Source organism: Lissotriton helveticus, chromosome 10, assembly GCF_964261635.1.
Source record: "Lissotriton helveticus chromosome 10, aLisHel1.1, whole genome shotgun sequence".
Classification (NCBI taxonomy): Eukaryota; Metazoa; Chordata; class Amphibia; order Caudata; family Salamandridae; genus Lissotriton; species Lissotriton helveticus.
The window spans coordinates 910,015,281-910,036,908 of NC_136071.1; the positions used below are offsets into that span (position 1 = coordinate 910,015,281).

Sequence of the window (21,628 nt, forward strand, 5' to 3'; positions counted from 1 at the left end):
ACTGGACAAGGAATGGCTGTGCAAAACAGTGTGGGTCAAAACAGGTTCGAGTCGGTGTCAGAATTGGATCCCGCTCCAGCAACAGTGACATCAGGAATGGCAGAGGTTAGGGTGTTGGAATAGAAATCGGCACTTGAGTAAGAGCAGAACCTGAGGAGGGGCTGAGAGCCTCAGACTGTGCTGAAGATGGGTCTGCAGCAGTAACCCAAATGGAAGCCACTATGGATCCTTGGGGCTCAAAGAAGTGCTATAAGGAGCCAGAAGAGTGTCACTAACTCAGCATGGCTTCCTTAAAAGCCTCGACCTGCTGCAGCATCATTAATGGTCCTGGGAACCTGAGGCCCATCAAGACCAGCTGCAGATTCAGCTACTCAATCCGAGAACAGGAGTGAAATAAACTGGCACAGTGACACCTTTGTAAGTTCTCTTTAGAAAATAGTGTAGGGTTCCACATTGACTTTTTAGCCATTTTCCACTTGGACTTCGACTTACTGAGTGATTTTGACAGCAAAAAAGACTGGTCGCAGGAGCAGCCTCCAGAACAGAACTGGTTAGTGCCTCGAAGTACAGCTGGAGTGTTCGAGGTATGAGTCTTCTTTCAATGTTCACAACATACAGCTTTGCTTCATGGTCCCAGATAGCTTTTGTGTGCATGAAAGTACACTGTTCAAATCACTGAGTTGTGCCCCAATCCCTACATCATAAGCACACCTTGGGTGGGTTTGTTACAGACATCCTGATCCAACTGGCTTGGCATGGTTTGAAAAAGTCTTCAGTGGAGACACTATTCCATTGCACACTGGCATTCATTTTAGAATAAATCATTAAAAAGGTAGGGGGTAGATCACATCCGCTTTCAAAGATGAATTAGACGCCAACATGCTGGATTGGCGCATATATGCAGCTCCTTCCAGTCACGTCTGGGGTGGAATGAAACCAATGTGGCACCGCATAGCATCACCTAATGACGAAAAGAAGCACTGCTGTGAAAACTTCTGGATCAAGTCTGGCACCTGGGGTATATTCTAAAGGGGAGGAATAAGTGTTAAAAGAAGCAGTCCGAATAATCTCACTGTAGCCTGAAGTGCTGCTTTCAAAGCTGTGAGGTGATTAAGATAAAGTCAAAAAGGGTTACCTCATAGTTGTCTGACTTGGATCACTTTATTTTCTTTCTTTATTTATTTTAAGGTTTTATAGAGCGCGAACTTGACCCGTGAGGGTATCAGAGCGCTTTACAGATTCATAGAAGTAATACAAGGTCAAGGCAGGTCAAAACAAAATACAGGAGATTTGTACATCGGAGAGCTTACAGAGTCAAGGGGTCGTAGGAGGGCAGGATATCATACAGTACTGTACATTGAGGGATAGGATAAGCTATACAACGGGACAAAATATTACGATAATCACAAGAGTAATGTAAAAGGTCGCAGGATAAGGCAATAGTCTCTCAGGAGGCTGTGGGAACGGGTTTAGCCTAGGAATTTACCCATGAGGAAGGACTTGGCCTCTTTTTTGAAGCGTGCTAAGGAGGGGATTTTTCTGATGTCAGGAGGGGGGGGAGTTCCATATTCTTGGTGCAGCCCCGGCCAAAGCCCGATTGTAGGTTCTTGTTTTCCTAAAGCGTGCAGGCCGGAGTAGGAGGGCATTGGCCGATCGTGAGTTTCTGTTTCCTCCGGCTAACACAAGCTTCTGTGCGAGATACGCAGGGGAGTTAGAGTGTAGGGCCTTGTGCGTGATGCATGCCAGCTAGAGGTGATTCCTCGTCTCGAAGGGGAGCCAGTTCAACGCTTTCAAGTGAGGAGTGATGTGATCGAATTTTTTTGAGCCTGTAAGTAGTCTGGCAGCTGCGTTGAGGCAGGCTTTTAAGGGTGCCAGGGAGAACTTGGGTAAGCCAGAGAGGGTGGGACAACCGTATTCCAGTCGAGAGATAACTAATGATTGGACTGCGAGTTTTAGGTCAGGAGCGTCTAGACAGGGTTTCAATTTTCATAGGTAGCTCAGGTGGAATCTGGCAGATTTGGCCATTGCGTTGATGTGGTCTCGCATATTTAGGTTATAATCCAAGGTAATTCCCAGAGATTTGGCCGAATTCACAATGGTCGGGGAACAGTTTAAGGCTGTGATAGCGTGAATCCATGTGTAGATCTCAGGGTTGCTCTTGGGCGGGGAGATAGGAGGAACTCAGTTTTCTTAGCATTGAGTTTGAGTTGATTGGAGGAGAGCCATCTGACGGTCAGCTTCATGGCCTCATTCAGGGTGAGGATCTCTGCAAGAGATGAGATTTTTATGTAGATCTGAGTGTCATCAGCGTACATATGGAAGGAGATATTAGCAGTGTGCAGGACTTCGGCAAGGGGTTCCAGATAGAGACTGAAAAGGGTGGGAGACAATGTTGATCCCTGAGGGACTCCCACCGTGACCACGGAGGGGGCGGACAGTTCGCCATTGATTAGGAATCTCCGAGATCGGTTTTGGAGGTAGGAGCTAAAGCAATCTAGGACTGTGCCATCTAATCCCATCCTTAGTTTGAGGCGTTTGAGTAGTGTCTCGTGGTTGACCATGTCGAAGGCCGATGATAGATCAAGGAGGATCAGGAGACAGGTTTTGTCTTGGTCAAGGGCTTGAAGAGCGTCATCTACGATGTGGAGCATGGTGGTTTCGGTGCTGTGCCCCGGTCGGAAGCTGGATTGGCAGTCATCGAGTAGATGGAAGTTGTTGATGTGGTGACTTAGCTGTATTTGTACACACTTTTCCAGCACTTGAGCCAGGAGCGGAATGTTGGAAATTGGTCTAAAGTTGTCTGGGAGGCTGGGTCCAGCAATGGATTTTTCAGAATGGGTAGGACTTGGCCTGCTTTCAGCGAGGTCTGTATTGATCCCTGTCGTAGGGAGGCGTTTATTATTGCAGTCCAGCTAGGAATTATGGATTTGGCAACGGTCGCGAGACAGTTTGAAGGGAACGGGTCATTGAAATGGTTGTTAGGGTTCAGGGAGGAAAGGATTTTCGCGACAGCGACTTCATCATAGGGTGCAAATTCGGACCAGTGTGCTAAATTCTTCGGTAAGGACCATGACGGCAAGGAGGGAGGAGGCGGAAGGTCAAAGTTCGGAGGGGGGAAGGAGGCTGCCTTGAGTTCAGTATCTAAGGTTTTGATTTTGTTTGCGAAAAATGAGGAGAAATCCTCAGAGGAGATGAGCGACTTGGAGGTTCCTTTCGCTGTTTAGGACAGTTTATTCGATTGGAGTTTGACCATCTCAAAGAGTTTGCGAGGTCTGTTCTGGGCATTTCCTAATTCCGCTCTGAAGAATTCTTTTTTTGAGTTGACTATGTTCTTGTTGTAGGTAATTTCTGGCCTGATGAAGAAGTTTTAGTTGTTCTGCCGAGGGGTGGTCTCTCCAGATTCTTTCATATTGCCGGAGGGATCTTCTCTCGTTGTTGAGGGAACCAGTGAACCATGGGTTTCTATCTCTGACTTGAGTTCTTTTTAGTTTAAGAGGGACTAGGTCATCCAAGATGCTCGACATTGTGGCAGAGTAGTGATCATTGAGATCACTGACCAAGGTGATGTGGGGTAGAGAGGGGGGGGGGGGGGAGGAAGAGAGAATAGGTCGGATTTGCAGCAGATCTCAAGTTTGTTGATGTCTAGGTTTTTGGTGTCTGACCCAGCGTTTTGGGAGTACCAGTTGTGGTGTCCTTGTCTTGCGTGTGCTAGGTAGCAGAAAGGCAATGGCATGGTGGTCAGACCAGTCGCAGGGGTCAATCGATGTGAGCTTGACGGTACTCTCCTTAGAGATGATCCAGTCTAGAGTGGCTCCTTTCGAGTGGGTTGGGAGAGGGCAAGCTTGGGTCAGGGCTAGATCGGCCAAGAGGTCTTTAATGGCGTTGACATGGGGATCCTTAAGGTCATTCCAGTTCAGGTTGAAGTCGCCGAGGAAAATGTCCTTGGTGTTTGGGGAGTTCTTAGCCGTGATGACTTCCATGAGGTAGTCAGGGAAAGGTTAGTGCCTGGGGGTGGTAAAAGATGTGTAGGTTACATAAGTGGATGCTGGCTTGGACAAGGGTTAGTGATTAATTCTGGTTTACAGTCGTCTGACATTCTTATCAGCTTTTAAGAATGATGTATCAGCGTCCTGATTTGGAGAGCGAGCTGAAGGGGCGGTGTGAGATGAGTGGCAAGGGGGCATATTTTTTGAACAGTTTACCAAGGATAACGCACTTCTAGAGCCTCTCAGGCCTCAGGGGAGGCACACAAACTCATGGTGTGTTTGTCAGCCAACAGCAGGGTCCCGTCTAAGTCCATTTGCCACTGGTCAGCAGAGTACTTCTAGGAAGGGCTTCTTGAAGCTTGCTGTATCTCTGCAGCTTGAACAGGGCAGTTGGTCTAATGACCCTTGGAATCCATTTATTTGTCCTTGATACAAGAAAGCAACCCCAGCCCTTCAGAGTTCCTCTCAGATTACAGTCAGCAGAACACAGTCCTCTTCTGCTCTCCCTCAGGTCCAGCAGTGTTCTGAAGTGTGTGATTGGACGTGCCACATTTAGGCCAGTCACTAGCTAGTGGGTGGGAATGACTCATGGACACCCAGTAACCGATGGGGTAAAAGTTCTCAGACCCTACCAACTTTGAGCATTCACTGGAATTGGGGTCTGAGGGCTGGGGTCGGAGTGGAAAGTATGATGGTAATCTTAGTGCCCTCCCACAGAGAACACCAATTACAGTTTGGATTTAATGGGGATACACTGGCTGATTCAGAGACATAACGTTGGGAAGGCAAATGTAGGGTTTTCCAGCAACCAAACAGAGGATAGACAAAAGCTTTCTTGGCATCCTGTTTCCTCCTTTTCAAGTGTGCCCTAAGTGTTACTTGTAAACCCAGCAGATCAGATCTAACTTTTCAGGTCAACCTGTAGCAGAGTGTCCTATTGTGTAGGTTCTGGTAGGCATTTCACACCTATTCCACATCAATTCAAAAGCTAGTCCCTGGGTGGGAAACGTTTGAGAGCAAATTATTAAGAATTGCCATTTAATTGTTTTTTTAGCTAGTATCATTCCAGAGATAAATTAGGATTTTAATCTGTACTATGGCTTTCTAGATGGGACAGCTAGGCCTGCAACAGTGAAAAATAGCTATTGGGTGCAAGTCATTGTAAGGATGCTAGCATTAAAGTATTACATTTCTACATGTCTAACTTAAATACCATGCACCCTACCCTGCCTTGTGTGCAGCACGGCCTACAGAAGTGTGATTGGTTAATATTTTAATAGGGAGGTTTTTACCTGTCAAAGGGGTTCATTTTTATAGGTCTTTTTGCAATTTTACTGCTACAGTCAGGCTATAATGCTAAGACTGAAACCATGCTTGCACTGACACTGTAGTAGATGGCACACACAATAGATGCCGCAGTCCACTAGAGGCCTTTATCTTACAGTCACAGAGTACATTTTGTACCTTTATATTAGAGACTTCTAAGCAAGTTACATAAACCAATCGGTAGCATGTCAATTCAACCATGCTAAAAGGGGGAAGAATAGGCACTTTACTGCTGGTTAGCAGGATTGAAGCGCCCACAGCCCTAAAGACATCAAAAATATACGGTCCAGCAATAATCGGGACAGACCACGTAGAAAAGGCATATATTTCCTACACTCATTACATACGAGGGGCCAAAACAATGTGTAAACCAGAGTAGGCATATAAATTCCTGGGCCTTAGCAATAGGGGAAAGAGACAATGTGCAAGATCATGGTAATCAACTACAACCATGGAAAGAACAGTAGACTTACAACGCATGCAGGAAAGATTAACGTTAGCGATGCAATATGGACAGAGAAATGCACCCAGTAGTTCCAAAGAGGACTTAGTTTCCTTCTAGTTTTTTTAGTTTACCCTCAGTGCTCCATGTACAAATGTCATTTTATAAAGTATTGCAAGATCGCCAAGACCTTTGCTAACCTGTTTAATCAAATTAGAGAGGTGCACGTTCCCACCGCTAGCTAAAGTGCTTGTGCGATCTCCTTTAAACATCATGAAATTGGATTACACTCAACTGGCACATTTAACTTACTTGTAAGTCCCTAGTAAAGTGTTACTACATGTACCCAGGGCCGGTAAATTTAATGTCACTACCGTGCCTGCAGCACTTATTGAACCACCCACTTATGTAGCCCTATAAACATGTATCCGGACTTCCATTGCAGTCAGTGCGCAGTTTTAATCTGTCATTTCAACCTAGCAAAAAACCTTTCGCCTTGCCTAAACCTTCCTTTTTAGGTCTCGGCTAGAAACTCGCTGAAAGCGCGTTCTCGCCAGAGAACTATAGTCGGCGTCTCAGCAGTTTGAAGACGACGAAGTGAGACAAGACCTGGCCGCGCGCAGCGTTTTCCCATAGGATAACGTTGTGCGCGCGGCCAGGTCTTGTCTCTAAAGCATGGCATTGCATACCGGATCGCGACGCGCGCCTCTGTGGAATGCAGGGGAGTCTGCAGAGAGGCGCGCGGCTGACAGGAGATGAGAAACGCGCGAGGCGCCGTCGGAATCCGACGCTGCGATGTTACTGCGCACGCGTTGCTCTCATGTCCATGTCTCCGTATCAAACACACCTTTGCTGGATTGTGTATATGTTTGCTGTATTGATTCATGTCTTTATTTTACTTACTCAGGTTTCTTTTTTGTGCGCACAGTGTATTTACGTATTTAATTTGGTTTGTGATGGTTCGTTTTTTTATGTGCGCAGTTTGTGCCCCTGTCGTCTATTTCTAACATGTCCCTTATTAAAGTACAACTACGTGCATCTCTTCTACACTTGTTTTAAATGCGGGGTGAGACAGTGGCACACAGGGAACAGAAACGGCGTTTAAGCACACGGCACTGCACTGCCGTGCCCCTTTTCTGTTTATCGCACAGCAGTGCCATTACTCACCCGCCTTGGACGCCTCCCGGTAGCTCTTCTCGGGCTGGCAGGCAGGTTCCTCGGGCGGGCAGCATGGCGGGCAGGTGCTTGTTTATAGTAGTCCATGCGAATGCGTGTAATGTAAGAAATGCAGCGCTGCTTCCCAACGAAGAAGCCCACTAGGAAAACCCGGTCTGGATTCCGCAGAGTTTGTAAAGCGGCTGACAGGAGTGGTAGGTATTCAGTGGTGTTCGCTTGTTTAGAAGAGCTGCTGATTATACAGCCTGTGGTGTATTATGAGGCTAAAGAGTCCGAGCCTTGAACAGAATGGAATCATGGGTACTATGAATAATGGTAAATCCGGGCACGCACACATAACGGGCCGCCCACCTGATGAGGACCATTGCGTGAATGGAGCCCTCATGAGTTCTAATAAAGCAGCTGCGTGTTTCGCCGTGCTAGGGAGAGGTGCCGAGGCGCTGTGGGACGTGAGTTACGGAGGCAGGTGCCGCATATGTTTGCCTTCATTTACCTGCTTTCTGTCAGAGCTGAGCTTGCGCCTGCTCCACTTCTTCCAATCCAGAGCTCATCCCGGGGCACAAGCTGCTGCACTTTTATTGATCAACTTTATCCTCTGCCTAAATTATTTAACTGCCTCTCTGTGGTGAAGCATGTTTATTTCTTTATTGACTAGAGGGCAAACAAACACACTGGAGCACGAGCAAAAGAGGGTGGGGGAGGAGGGCCGGGTTTAGGGCAGTGCTTTATTTGTAAAAAATTAAGTGAAAGGGCACTCGTCAGGAGGCTACTGTAGTTTGCCATACAGATTGCCCCTGCCAGCATTGCCAATGCTTTTAACACCACAACTACTAACATCAAACCCCTTACAAGTGTGTCAATCTGGACTATTTCAGGCTGCCAAACCTATAAGAATGGCTTGGTCGGCAAGTAATTTTTGATATATATTGAATTAGTTATGTACTGTTGTTGTGGTCATCTCTAAATTGGCCAGACAGCGCCGCCATGTGGCAGACTGACAAGCACCAGTGCTGACAATTAAGTGCTGCGTGGAGCACCAGAAACCACTGGCTCAAATTAAGCAGGGTTGGCAAGACTAAGTCAGAGGGGTCTCTAGAAATACCACAGGCACAAGTGGATGTAAGATTTCGATGCGTGAACAAGACCGACCACATCCCTCTTCTGGTTCTTGCTCGTTCGCCCATTTCTCTTGTACTTACCTTTCACTTTACTCACACATTGTCTGTCTCCCATTCTCTATCCTTTCATACCCTGTATAGTCTAGTTTTTTCTTTCCTCGGTTACACTACCTGTCTCTTTCCGTTTTCGGCCCTATGTGCTTCTTTTCCAAAACATTCTGTGCTGGACTAGTTGCATATTACATCTAACTTGCCCACCCTCAGGCAGTTGAGCCGAATCCGCCGCATGTACACTTTAGCACCGATTAACCACAACTGACATAATGGCTGACACTGCAAGAGTGCAATGGTCCACGACAGTTAATTAAATTCGTAGTTGCCAACATTTGAAAACAAGCATTTGCAATGTAATAGGTCTTGCATTTACGCGACTTTGAGCTATTGGCATTGTAAATGACAATGACTTATTTATGTTTTGGTTTTTAAAACATAAATAAAAGACCTTGTCATTTACAATGTCAAGACTTTAAACTCGCGTTCATGTACAATGCTAATAGCTCTAACTTTTGCAATGCCGAGACCGTTGCATTGTAAATGCTTGTTAATACATATGCAGCCTTCTAAGGTACACCCTGAAAAGCCTGTTGGGTACAACGTATTTTAAAAACAATTGGACATCATTCATTGTTCACTACTGCAAAGCCTACCTCTCCCGCAGGATAACATTTAGTTACCATATTATATTTAACGAGAGCCAACTTTAAATTGGGAGCAAGTAGGAATGTAGAGTTTGGGGTCTAAAGAATTGCAATTTAAAACCTTCTTTAATATTAAAGTCAAAATTCAGAAAATTGCACTTTTAGATAGTTGGCATTTTAGTTTACCAACCTTTGGGTGCCTGTATCCTGAATCACATGACTAGTTGAAGCTGACTGCTGGTCTTTGTGTATTGCTTCCAGACAGTGAAACAATGGGGGAATAAGTGTTGGCAGGATGGGCCATCTACAAATTAATTAGGGGGGGAGGGGGAGTGCCCAGTCACCTACCACACTTGCAAATCACAAAGCCTCTGCCTGAGCTTACTGAAAGGGCTTGAAAATTGTATTTTGTGGCAAGCTGACCCCCCTCAACCAGTAACCCAATTTCCAACAACATTATTTCTTACTGACCCATAATGCTCAAAGATATAAAAAATCTTCAGAGAACCTGGTTAGTAGGCTTAATTTAAGTTGGCCAAAGATATCTCCCTTTCAATCAGTGTCCGACTTGGAGTGGAACACCTAGGAAAACAAGGCTAGTGGAGAACCTCACCAACCTGGCCACTAGAAATAAAATCTTGAATGCTCTTCTCTCGCCTAATGTGGAGAAAACTGTCAATAGTGTAAGTTGGCAATTTAAATGAATTTAAAAAAGCAAGTCTTATAAAAAGGCGTCTATTGGCCCAATGTCTTCTTTGATTGCAGCCAATTAATTATGTGAGACTAACGGGGGGAAAAAACAACCATTAAACAATCCCAACGCATCCAACTCACAAGGAGAGAACGACAGAGGATGTCCCTTATTCCCGCTTATTTTCTCTTGCCATGGAGACAGTCATTCATAGGATCAACAATAACTAAGCATTGTATGGAATGAACACTGCAAGGAGAAAGAGCAAAATCACATTCTTTGCCAAAATTCATGTACTTTTTAAAAAACCTGAACGTGTCCATCTCTCCAAGAGGAATTGGAGACCTTATAGTGCGTCAGGATTTAAAATCAACTGTAATAAATCCACCTAGTGTGGAACAGCAGACCCAACTTAGAATGCAAGGTACTACTTCGAAAATGAAGGCTTCACACATACAGATGACGCAATGATGTACATGCTAGGGACATTGCTGCTTTGTTAGGGGGAAAAGCTTTTACAACTAACTCTTTACAATGCAATGCCTTTCCAGTAAGTATTTGTACAAACCTTTACTACACAGCTAAGTATTTTTTGCTATTAAATAACATCCTTACGTAAACAAAAAATAAAAAAATAAAAATGGGGGTGGGTAGAGGTAAGGAGGCAAGGCTCATTTTAGTCTTCAGGGGTGGGTAATGAGAGGCAAAACTAATTTTAGGCTGAGTAGTAGCGAAGGGAGATTAAGAGAAAAATTAGTAACATGGGGATATATTTATTTATATTAACTAACCAGTGGCAGTCACCACAGGGTAATTATAGTTAGGTCAGCGTTTCCCAAATATATTTTTTCACCATGAGGGATCGGGTTCACAGGGAGAATACTGGCTTGGGTTTCCAATAACTCCTCCGTTATGGGGAGGGAGGGGGTTAGTGCTTACGTGTGGTTGGACGTAGCCCTGCAGGCAACTACCACACTGCTTAAGGCCTTCCGCGTGGGGTTGCTTTACTGCGAGGGGTTGTCCGCAGGGGCCAACAGCAGGTCATGCTGTGCAAACGAAAGGAAAAAAAACACAGAAATTCACCAGTTATGTTAACAGGACTAACTATAACTTACGCCCCCATGCACTGCTATTAACCTCACACAATACACCCAGTACATGTTCTATCACAATTTATGGCATCAATAATGATATTTCAAATACCATCATGGAGTACACCAATGACACCATCCAAGCTACTTTTGTACACATTACTCTAGTATTGCTTTAGAGGTTTAAAAGCAAGTACCTAATAGCCCAAACTATGATAAAGCGCCATTAATGCCATCACACATACAACCCCCTGAGGTGCAGCAAGCTTGAGTTACGTACAACATTGACCATAGAACATTCACTTACTGGGTAGCAGAGTTCATATTAACAAGTCAATTTAACATGGATGGGTAACCCCCTACTGCACCTGGGTGTTCAAGTTGTGTATAACTATTCAGAGAAAAACAAGTTACAGATAATAAACGTGTTACTTATCCAATTCCCTACTATGGGCAGCCTTTACCTGTATCTAACCCTTCACAGTCGCTAAGCCTACAGTGATGAATCAAGCGGATACAAGTAGAAAAGTAGGTCCTACTGCATATGATCACACAACACTACATCTCCCGGTTTGTTAGATAAAATATACTAACAATTTATACATTAGGGTTCCTCAATGAGTCGTTAAGGAAACCTGGTTAGTGCTCATAAATATCACATGAGGGGAAAACTCCCTAAAACCACCAAGGGTGGATGAATGCTTGCCACACAGATAAATTAAGTGCATGACATCAAAATCTGTTAACAAAACCATGCCAATATGTTCATCTTCTATTTCTCAATGAAACAACTCAAATCGCTGAATGCTTTTTAAGCATATGGCATTTTAAGCCAAACACAAATATGTACACGCACGCCTGTCAGTTTGAATATATAAACACAATGCTAACATACACAATATTTACACCAACTGCATTGTGTCGATTCTACAAATGGAGGATAATATGCGCATTTAACAAATCTAAATCTGTCCTGGGACGCAAAATAACTGAAGTGCCAATGAATAAGTGTGGCAGTAACCAAGAGAAATATCTATTTAGTCCAGCATGAGACCCCTACCAGGTTCAGCACTCCAAGGACGCAGATGGGGCAAATTCAAAGAAGCACACTAGCTCACCGCCCTCAGCAGTGATCAACCTAGCCCCACAGACAACCTTGACAAGGTTATCAACAGAATTGCGAACTCCCTTGCACCATCAAACAAACGAGCATTGCAAATCTAACAAGCAAACTAGCTGTTACACAGAATACCTCCAAGGCACCAAACAACAATGTAAATAGCTAGAAAGGAAATGGAAAGCCAGCCACGACACCGTCTGAGCTACCTACAAGGTTGCACTCACTGTCAGCAGCAAATTCCAGACACCAAGAAAAACAAGCATTTGCAATGCAATTGGTCTCGCATTTTAGAAACTTTGACCTAATGGTATTGTAAATAACAATACTTTATTATTGCAGGTTTCTAAACACCAAAATAAAAGGCATTGTTATTACAATGCCAATAGCTCAAAACCTCGCAATTGCAAGACCTATTGCAATGCAAATATATGTTCATAAACGTCTTCAGACAATTTGGCTGCACTTGGGTTTTGACAACACTGCAGATAATTTAAACTTTTTAAAACAAATTTCATTCTGGAAAAATAATTATTTGCTTTTCCACCACCGATTCACGGAACATCTTGCCCACATCGGTTAATAAGGCAGAGCATCAATGATGCTTTGCTTCATGTGCAGTGTGCATGAGGTAGAAGGATGGAACTGTAAACATTGCCCCCTTAGATATTGTATTGAAAGAACCGTGCTGGTTTGGCCTGTATTGTCTAACCGCTGCCACAAAGTGGTGCACCCATCTTCATTAAATGTGCGCTTGCTGGATGTGGTGAAGTGCCTTCGAGCCCATCTCCGATGCGCTTTCCCGAGATAGAAAACCATAAGTAATTCTGACAAACTCTAATTGCGATTGTATACCTGATCAGTCATTAGTGCGAAAGTAAGTCTTCTTGCATTAGACTGGAGCTGAATAATGAATGCTGCTTGGTTCAGAAAACCAGAAGTCGACATTTGAAGAACTTCCAAAAGTGCTTTTTGATCCGATATGCGAGGAGTATGCCAAAACGACAACACTCCGCATCTACAAGAATTCCAAACTTGCATTGAGTACAATTCAGCGCAGCCGGCCCGCTGGTGATCAGATGGGGCAGATGTTTGCCAGTCCACCTGCCGATGATGCAGAGGAATGCAGGGTTCGCCTCTCAGTAAAACCCTGTGATGTGCAGATTCAGCACCTCGGTTCCCTTTATCTCGGACAGACGTTTAGAAGTGCATGCGAACTCCAAGTATGGACACCTTTTGGTACACACTTGAAGTTAAAGCAAACTTTCCTGTTGGTGACTTTCAATTTGTACCATGCTTATTCTAGAACCTGCTGATTCAGTAGCATAGACGCCTTAAAATTTAGCAGAGATGTAAAAGTGCACGCAGCCTCTTCAGTTGCCTAAGGACGTCGGTATACATATACTGTAAGCAGAGTTTTGCAAGAATATTCCTTAATTTGTACATTTAAATCTGAAATTAGAAATCTGGTAAACATGGGATGTGCACGTGCAGCTTTTCTCGCCTGAAATGCTGCGGTGTCAGTCGTACACTCGGCCAATACTACATCACACTCCTTTCACAGACCTTTGAACAGCCTCTGGGACAGCAGTCAAACACGTCATTTTTAGGTCTCGCGACCTATCGATGCGCGCCACCGCATCGAGCGGAGCGAGAATTCAAGTAGCCAAAATCCTCATGAAACCACCAGCTTTTTGCTGGCGTTTTCATGAAGTTCACGTGAACCACGTGATCAAACACGAACGCGCATCAGCCTCCCTCCCTCCCTATTGCATTTGCCGCACAGCACATCAAAGGGCTTCGCCCAGCGTGCGCTCTGCGGCTTCTCGGCTTCTCCTCCCCTAATTAGTCATTTTCGCCGCTCCCCTGCCCGCCGTGTGGCATTTCTCCTCCCCCCTCCCCTTCTCTGCCTTCCTTTCCCGGCGCACGCATTTGTTGACATTTCTTTCGCTGCTTTGAACTCCACTCCAGCACATGCTGTGCTTGTTCTTAGAGTTTCATGTTGCCTTACTGCATCTTTATTGATGTTGATTCCCTCTTAATACAAATTTTACCGTAATCTCCTCTCGTTATTCTGGGTGACCTCAACCTTAATGCTGACAGTCACACATGTTTTACCCTTATTATTTATTTTTTTGTTTGCCTCGGCTCGTGTATCCGCATGGCGCCCGCTTCAGGATGCTGTGCTTCAAGGTTTTAACCACATTTCCATTTCACAACTAGCAGTATGTGTTTCGATGTGTAAACAAAATTTGTGGCTTTTGTTTTCTCAGCACGGCGCTTGCTTCACGGACATCGCGATTCATGTTCTGTTTCACCACCACAGCAGAGTGTTGAAATGTGAGCTCCCAGCTCGGCAGATAATTCTTCCCTGTCTGCCCTCTGCCCCCTTCTCCACACACAAGCTGGCCCGTCCTACATCAAAGAAACAAAATGAACACCAGCATTCCTTACCCTTCAGACAACCACGGTTCCGATTTCCGAATTCTGTTGTTTCAAAGCTAATCTATGCAATAAAAGAGGCACCTTTTTTTTTATCCCTTTAGATATCCCTGGCACTTCACATTCTCCTGCTTAGTCTTTGTTGGAGCGCTGACCGCTCTGATCATGTGAGTGATTTCTACCCGTGATTACAACCTTGTGGGGAAAATGGCTGTGTTTATTCAATTAATCATGTGTGTGAAGCTGTAATTCTCACTCACTAACACTATATTTGTAAGTAGTCACAGTCCGACACTGCTAGCAAAACATCTGCAGTCCATTAAATGAGAAACACATCCCAAATGGAGCTTGGCTTTTGTGTATTTTAAGCACAATGCATTACACAATCTGAAAGTTCTGTGTGTGCCTCACAGGACATGATTAAAATGACCTTATGGTTAAAACAATCGGAACGTCAGACAGAGGAGATAATACAGATGCAAAACAAAAGTCAAATGAATTCCAATACATTTAAAAACAACTCCAAGAATGAGTGTGGACTAAATTATATGTGTAACCTAATATTAAGAAGCTATTGCCGGACGTGTGCAAGTGTTGCCCTCATGCTCGAGACACCTTGCATGTGCTATTTTTTATTTGTATTTTGTAAGTACTGATGTAGTGCGTCATGGCTCAGGAGTGTCAAATCGCTTTACATAAGCAAAGGCGCCCTAATGAGCCTGGCCCTGGCCTATGACCTCATACAAGGCTTTGTAGCTTTGAACAGCACTTCGATCAGTAGATAAAACAAGCATTGGCATTGCCAATAGGTCTCGCTTGTGGGACCTTATAAGTATTTAGTTTTGCAGCACAATATCCTTGTTGCACCAAGGATATTGTGCTGCAAAACTAAATACTTATAAGGTCCCACAAGCGAGACCTATTGGCTATGCCAATGCTTGTTCAAAGCAGCTCTCACAACTTCTGTATCAGTGAGTGTTCTTACCAGACCCATTATCGACAACATGGCACCTGTTCCAAAACGGACACTGGCTGAGCCAATAGATCTGGTTTTTAACTGAAAGTTGGTCTCTCCCAGCATACAGTCACTCATCCATCCATCCATCCATCTCTGCACTCAATTGCATTCATTCATCCGTCCATCAAATCAGATTCACATACATAGACATTAAAAATAGCACACACAGACTTGCTAGTATAGAAGCTGCACTATATGTCACTCAGTATATTCCGTTCATGAGCAGAAATTGCTGACTTCCAAGCTTTTCCAACAGCTTTTCCCACATGACTGGTGAAATCAACTGCAGAAAAAGTCTTGCGAAAGTGGAAAAATGTTAGAAAATCTGACGTTGCAATACCGATTGGGCATATTTTAAAACAGACAGTTATAATCCCTCTGTGTAATAATTTGAGATTTAAAATGTTTTTTTTAAATATATATGCTCTTAGTCTTGCATTTGATTTCCTTTTAACCGCATATGGCCACTAGAGGGCAGCATTGGCTATGATGTATGGGTCCCCTTTATTGTGAATTTAAAGTCTATAAATAAAAGATTTCGGTTTAAAAACACATTTGTAATCTAGGGTTCTGTTTCAGCCTTGCTGACGAAATACACGTGCGTCATTTTGCGCCCTGGTAACAAATGCCTGTAGCACAGTGGTCCGAGATGGAGCTAGCCATTATCCCAAACAGCAGTCGTTTTGGAGTGCTAATCAGTTTCAGTGTAAAAATCAGCCCTTGCCTGCTAGAAGTGGCAACGCTTAGTCACGCACTATTACCAGCACTCTCGGCCAGTGCCCCAATGCCGGCCAGCTAGACACCCATCTGTTTACAATTAACGCGTGCGCGAGACGTGGGCTCGATAATTGGAAACAGATGGCGCGGTGTGGCAGGCTGCGCATAACCGCAAGCCGTGGGCAGCAACAATTCCAGGCAAAGGTGGGACATGCACCCGCCTTCGCCCAATTGTGTGCTGTCTTGTGCTGACAAAATAATTTTGTCCACCCTAAGCGTGGAAGGGTATACTCAGACATGAGTCCCTTGCTCATTGCACCATCAGGATTCAAGCAAGCCGGGCCTAAGACGGCTGTAATGCCAGAAACCGGTCCCCGGAAGCTTGTTTCCTTCCCAGTGTAAGAATTGGCTTTTGTAGTTTGGTTTGCCCTGTTCCCATCATGCACTGGGACAGGAACAGACTAATTTGCATACAGCCAGGTTCTGAAACTGGGATGGTGCAATGAGCTAAAAAACGGTGTTGGATCTAGCCCTGATCTCTTGACTGGGTGAGAGTATTCTGCTTAATTCAGAGACTCTGTCCCTCACCACCCCTTGTTGTAAATAGTCTTTCTCAGAAAGACAGAAGCAAAGGCAAAAAGCGTGTGGTCCCAGTTGGAAGCCCTTACAAAAAGCCTCGCAGAGCATGCGCTGGCTCAGGCAAGATCTAAAAAGCACTAGAGGACCACATAGAAGGAAGCTCTAACAGCCACAAGGAGAGCTGATCGATAGTCAAAGATTTCACGTAGCCCTCAGCCACTGTCAACAACATTGCTGCTTCCCAACAACTATGCACTGACCTATCCAACTTCTTCCACAGAAAAATTGCAAACATCTACATCAATTTCGCACACCACCCCAATCTCCGAGAACTCATTGCTGACCTACCCACCACACCACCAAAACCAAAATGGCCACCTGACTGAAGGGACAACCCTCATCAGAAACGACACAGAAGCAATCATGCTGACCATTCACTTACCGGCTCCAACTGACCCATGTCACCACCATATCTACAACCTGGGAACAGCACCAACTAGCACCACGCTGACCCACACAAACACCTCCATCACGTACGCCACTTTCCCAGATGAATGGAAATTTGCAGAAATCAACGCACTCCTAAAGAAGCCTACAGCTGACCTGAATAAACCATGCAACTTCCGGCCCATCTCCCTGCTCTCCTATCCGGCCAGTGATTGAAAAGACCATCAACAAGCAACTCCCAATCCACCTCGAACTTCACCATCTTCTAGACAACAGACCATCATGATTCAGAAAGAACCACAGCACGAAAGACTCTTCATGTCCACTTGAGTAAAAGGTTATATAATATGAACAGGAGTGCACAAATTTTTAGGTCGAGCTATTTATAGCTCTTGACTATTGTAGGGGAAACAACACTCTTGAACAAGCGGATTCCTCCAAATGCATGTTGTCTACTGAAGTGTGACGCTTCGCCAGGCGCGCGCTTGGCCTCACACCCCATCCCCATATGATCGTTCCCTCCCACTCGCACCCCCGCCCCCCCACCAGGCTCTTGAAGCGCGGCGCTCCGCAGGTCATAAACAGGACCATTTGCTCTATTTATAGCTCTGAACTATTGTAGAGAAAACACTCTGGAACAAGCGGATTCATCCCAATGCATGTTGTCTACTGAAACGTGACGCTTCGCCAGGCGCGCGCTTGGCCTCACACCCCATCCCCATATGCTCGTTCCCTCCCGCTCGCTCGCTCCCCCGCCCCCCCACCAGTCTCTTGAAGTGCGGCACTCCGCAGGTCATAAACAGGACCATCTGCTCGTGAATGCTGGCATGGTTGCCCAGGCCCTTCCCAGCGCTCGTGGCACATGCATTCTTCGTGAATAAAAAGAAACTGTTAAAACTCAAAGCGTGTTTTTTTTTTTTTTTTTTTTTTTAACAGAGTAACTCCACTGCTGCTATGGTTTCTGTTATCGCGTTTGTATCAGTTTAATTTTTATTTCAAAATGAAGCAGACTGTGCTCTTGCAGCCCACCCTCAGATGGAGGCTGCTTGTGTTTTAGGTCGAGCTATTTATAGCTCTGAACTATTGTAGGGGAAACAACACTCTTGAACAAGCGGATTCCTCCCAATGCATGTGGTGCACTCGTGTGAGACGCGCGTGCACAAACCCATCAGCCTCGCTCCCATTTGCTCCCCGAGCCAGGCATCTGAAGCTTCCCTAGTTCCCTCCCGACTTCAGGCATTCAAGCGTGGGGAAGGCATTCAAGCGTGAAGCTTCCCAAGCGCGCTCGGCCAGCTTTAATTACCCCAACATTCCTCCCTCGGGTTTCTTATTTACTTATCTCAATGAACACCGTTTCTTTGCCTGATAGCGGACATACACCTCACGCATTTGTGCACCGGAATGCACACACTCACTTTTATGAAATTTTTTGACTCCATACTAATCGCCGCTCTCTGTGAGGTAATGTTTCTCACGATGGAGCCAGCACATCGGCGCCCATTCCAAGATCCTGAGACATAGCAGACATCCGCCTCCTATCCCCACGGAATCATGACCGAAGTCTTTCCACTCTTGCGGTCAGTTGTTTTTATGATAATTTTGAGTTTAGTTGTTCTTTATTCACCTCAGTGGACAACGCATTGTTGGCAACACTTTATTTCTGTGGTGAAGTTACCAGCTCCGGAGTGTTTACTTTGTGTCAGAGCGTGTCATGCTTGAACTCAAGTGTCTCGTCATTTCCTCTGCTTAACTCCTCCTTGTAATAAAAGACACCCACCCCAAGTCATTGGTGCTATAACATGTCCATTAACTGCAGGCTCTCCATTAACTGCATGTGGGATTTAACCTGGCTAGTAGAATTGGTCATATTACATGCATGTAATCAGGCGCACGCTACCAATTACAATATAGAGACAGAAATGTATTTTATTAGACCAACAGAGAATGTACAACGCGAGAAGAATGCAGCAACTATTCCTGCATGGGTCACTTCTTCAGATGTAAATATCCAATATCATTGTGCAGACAGTATTCAGTGCTGGTCATTCAGCCCCACAACGCCACAGCACCCCACAACGCCACAGCACCCCACAACGCCACAGCACCCCACAACGCCACAGCACCCCACAACGCCACAGCACCCCACAACGCCACAGCATCACTGAATGCCACAGCATCACTGAATGCCACAGCATCACTCAGCACCACTGAATGCCACAGCATCACTCAGCACCACTGAATGCCACAGCATCACTGTGCAACCATTCAACAACTGGTTCTAATATGTTCTCTCAATGTTTCAAGCTATATTACAAATGTCACAAAAAGATGTTAATATTTCACTTCTGTTCTTGGATTTTCATCATAATAAAATACACTGAGCATAATCTTCCCAAAAGTTATTTACAAACGTTTAAGCTATTGCCATTATAAAATTACAATAAGTTTTAATTAAGTATTAATTATTAAAAAAAAATAAAAGCAATTGTTATTTGTAATATTAATCCATCTAAGTCCGGTAAATACAACACATTGCATTACAAATGCTATAGGTGTCACGTTTGCGAAAGTTAAAACTATTGGCATTGTAAATGACAAAGTTATTAATTTCGCTATTTTCAAAAACAACACAAATAAAATATTTGTCATTTACAATACCAATAGCTCAAACTTTCCTAATGCGAGACCTATTGCAATAATCTACCTGTCTTTGTACAACATTTTCTGAGGAATTTTCCATGTACATGCTGACATTGTGCATTCTTTTGCTCTCCATGCCCTTAGAAAAGTACTGAATGGTTGCTAGAATAATTACACCTTGTTAATCGTTTGTGCTTCTCTGAAATGTAAAGCCATATTTCTTTTTCCATTCAATTTGCGATTAGTCAAGGTCTGTGATTCTCTCTTGCATACTTACCTTAAAAATGTAGTGTGGTTAGCTATTCTTTTTGCATATATGACTGGAAGGAAATTTCCAATGGATTAGGGGAGGGGAGTGGAATCTGCACGCAGACTGGTTTGAAATATAGTATAAATAGAATTGTTTTGGGTTGTTCATTACCTTCACAGAACAGGTTTTTCCTTGTTGGTTTTACACCCGCTTAAGCTTGAATAAACTGCTCTGTTTTACCTCCGACTACCTCTACTCCTTTGGATTTAAGTAGACAAGAGTGGAAGTATTCAGAGAGTAGATGTGAGCTTTCCACACACTGACATTCAAAACATCCTGGACCGAGAACCAGCAGCCCTCATCGTACTCAACCTCTCCACAGCATTCAATACTGTCTCCCACAACACCCTCATCAGAAGACTCCACAAGATTAGCATACAATGATCCGCTATCAAAGGGATAATTTTCTTCCTCACAGAAGATACCAAAGGGTAAACCTGCCCCCTTCACATCAGAGACCAAGAAATTGATATGCAGTGTCCCACAGAGATCATCCCTCAGCCCAACCATTTTCAACATATATTTGACGCCGCTCACCAACATCATCTGATCAGAAGACATCGCCATTATCTCCTATGCCAAGGACATCAAACTCATTCTTTCAATGGCGGACAAGACAAATACCATCAGAACTAAATTCACCAACTCCATGGCAGCAGACTGGATGGAAACCAACTGCCCCCGCCCCACAGACACACACTCGGCCCACATCCACAGAAGCAAAACTGGAGGTCACTCACTCTTCTAAATCGCACCCAAGACCTGGAATGGGCTGCCTCATCATTTGTTGAGTTCTGCAAAAAGCTGAAGACCTGGTTCCTGGTATAAGTACTTTGAGACAACACACCTAAAACACCTTGCCCAAGAGCCTGGATAACCTCGCAGGGATTAGTGTGCTACACAAGATCACTCCTCATATTCAACAGAAGTAGCATATCAGAATGGTGAGCAAACAGGTAACCTTATTTTGTGTACTAGCAAAATTCAAAGGAAAACAGTATAAAAATCATGATAAAGCGAAGAATTATACATTTTTATTAAATCACTCCTTCACAGTCACGTATTTACTTATTTTTATAATCCAAACTATGGGATTAAGGAAAAGTATAAACACAACAGGTAATACAATACCAACCTTTGCGGCTTAACAAATAATGCCCCAGATTTAAATATGAATTGTTTTTACTATCCAATGGGAATGGAAAATTGAGGTTATGGAATCTACATATTTCATGCATAGATTTTGTAAAGTGGGAGAAACAAAATACTGTATGACATTTTTCAAGAGTGAAAAAAAAAATACTCCAGTTTCACATTTTACGGTTTCTACACAAGAAAAATATTTAACCCTTCAGCGAAGTTTCACTTATTTTGCTGGAAAAATAGAACTCCAGCAAAAATAGAAGAAATTGGACAACAAAAAAACATTGCAGTGCAAACTGATTGGTTTCACGAGTGAGCCGAATTCCAGTATAGGCCCGGGTCCAGTAAAGCCAAAACTGCTGCAAAATGAGATTATATGCAGTCCACCACTGACCTAACACTGCTCATTACACAACACAGTGGTCATGTGTTATTTGTTTCAAAGCAGATCTACAGCATAAGTCATCCAGAATAAGAAGAACGGTGGAACACAATCCCTGAACAAAGTAGTACAAAAAATGTAAGTTATGCATTTACCTTTGCCTTTTCGGGACCGAATGTTCTACTTCAATAACTTTGCCTTGGAGTTCAACTTTACCTGTAACAACAAAACAATTGTGGACCTAAAATTATAACTATTTCATAGCTGGCTACTGTAATTGCACAAAAAGCAGTGCTTTGAATAAC

General features: G+C 44.1%; 1 protein-coding gene across 1 annotated transcript in view; it reads right to left on the reverse strand.

Moving 5' to 3' along the window:
- IGF2BP3 (insulin like growth factor 2 mRNA binding protein 3) overlaps nt 1-21,628 on the reverse strand; it is a 1,020,294-nt gene that overhangs the window by 872,782 nt on the left and 125,884 nt on the right. The window contains exon 2 of the mRNA XM_078663554.1: nt 21,479-21,539. Coding sequence (XP_078519680.1) covers nt 21,479-21,539 — 61 coding nt within the window. The remainder of the gene's footprint in view (nt 1-21,478; nt 21,540-21,628) is intronic.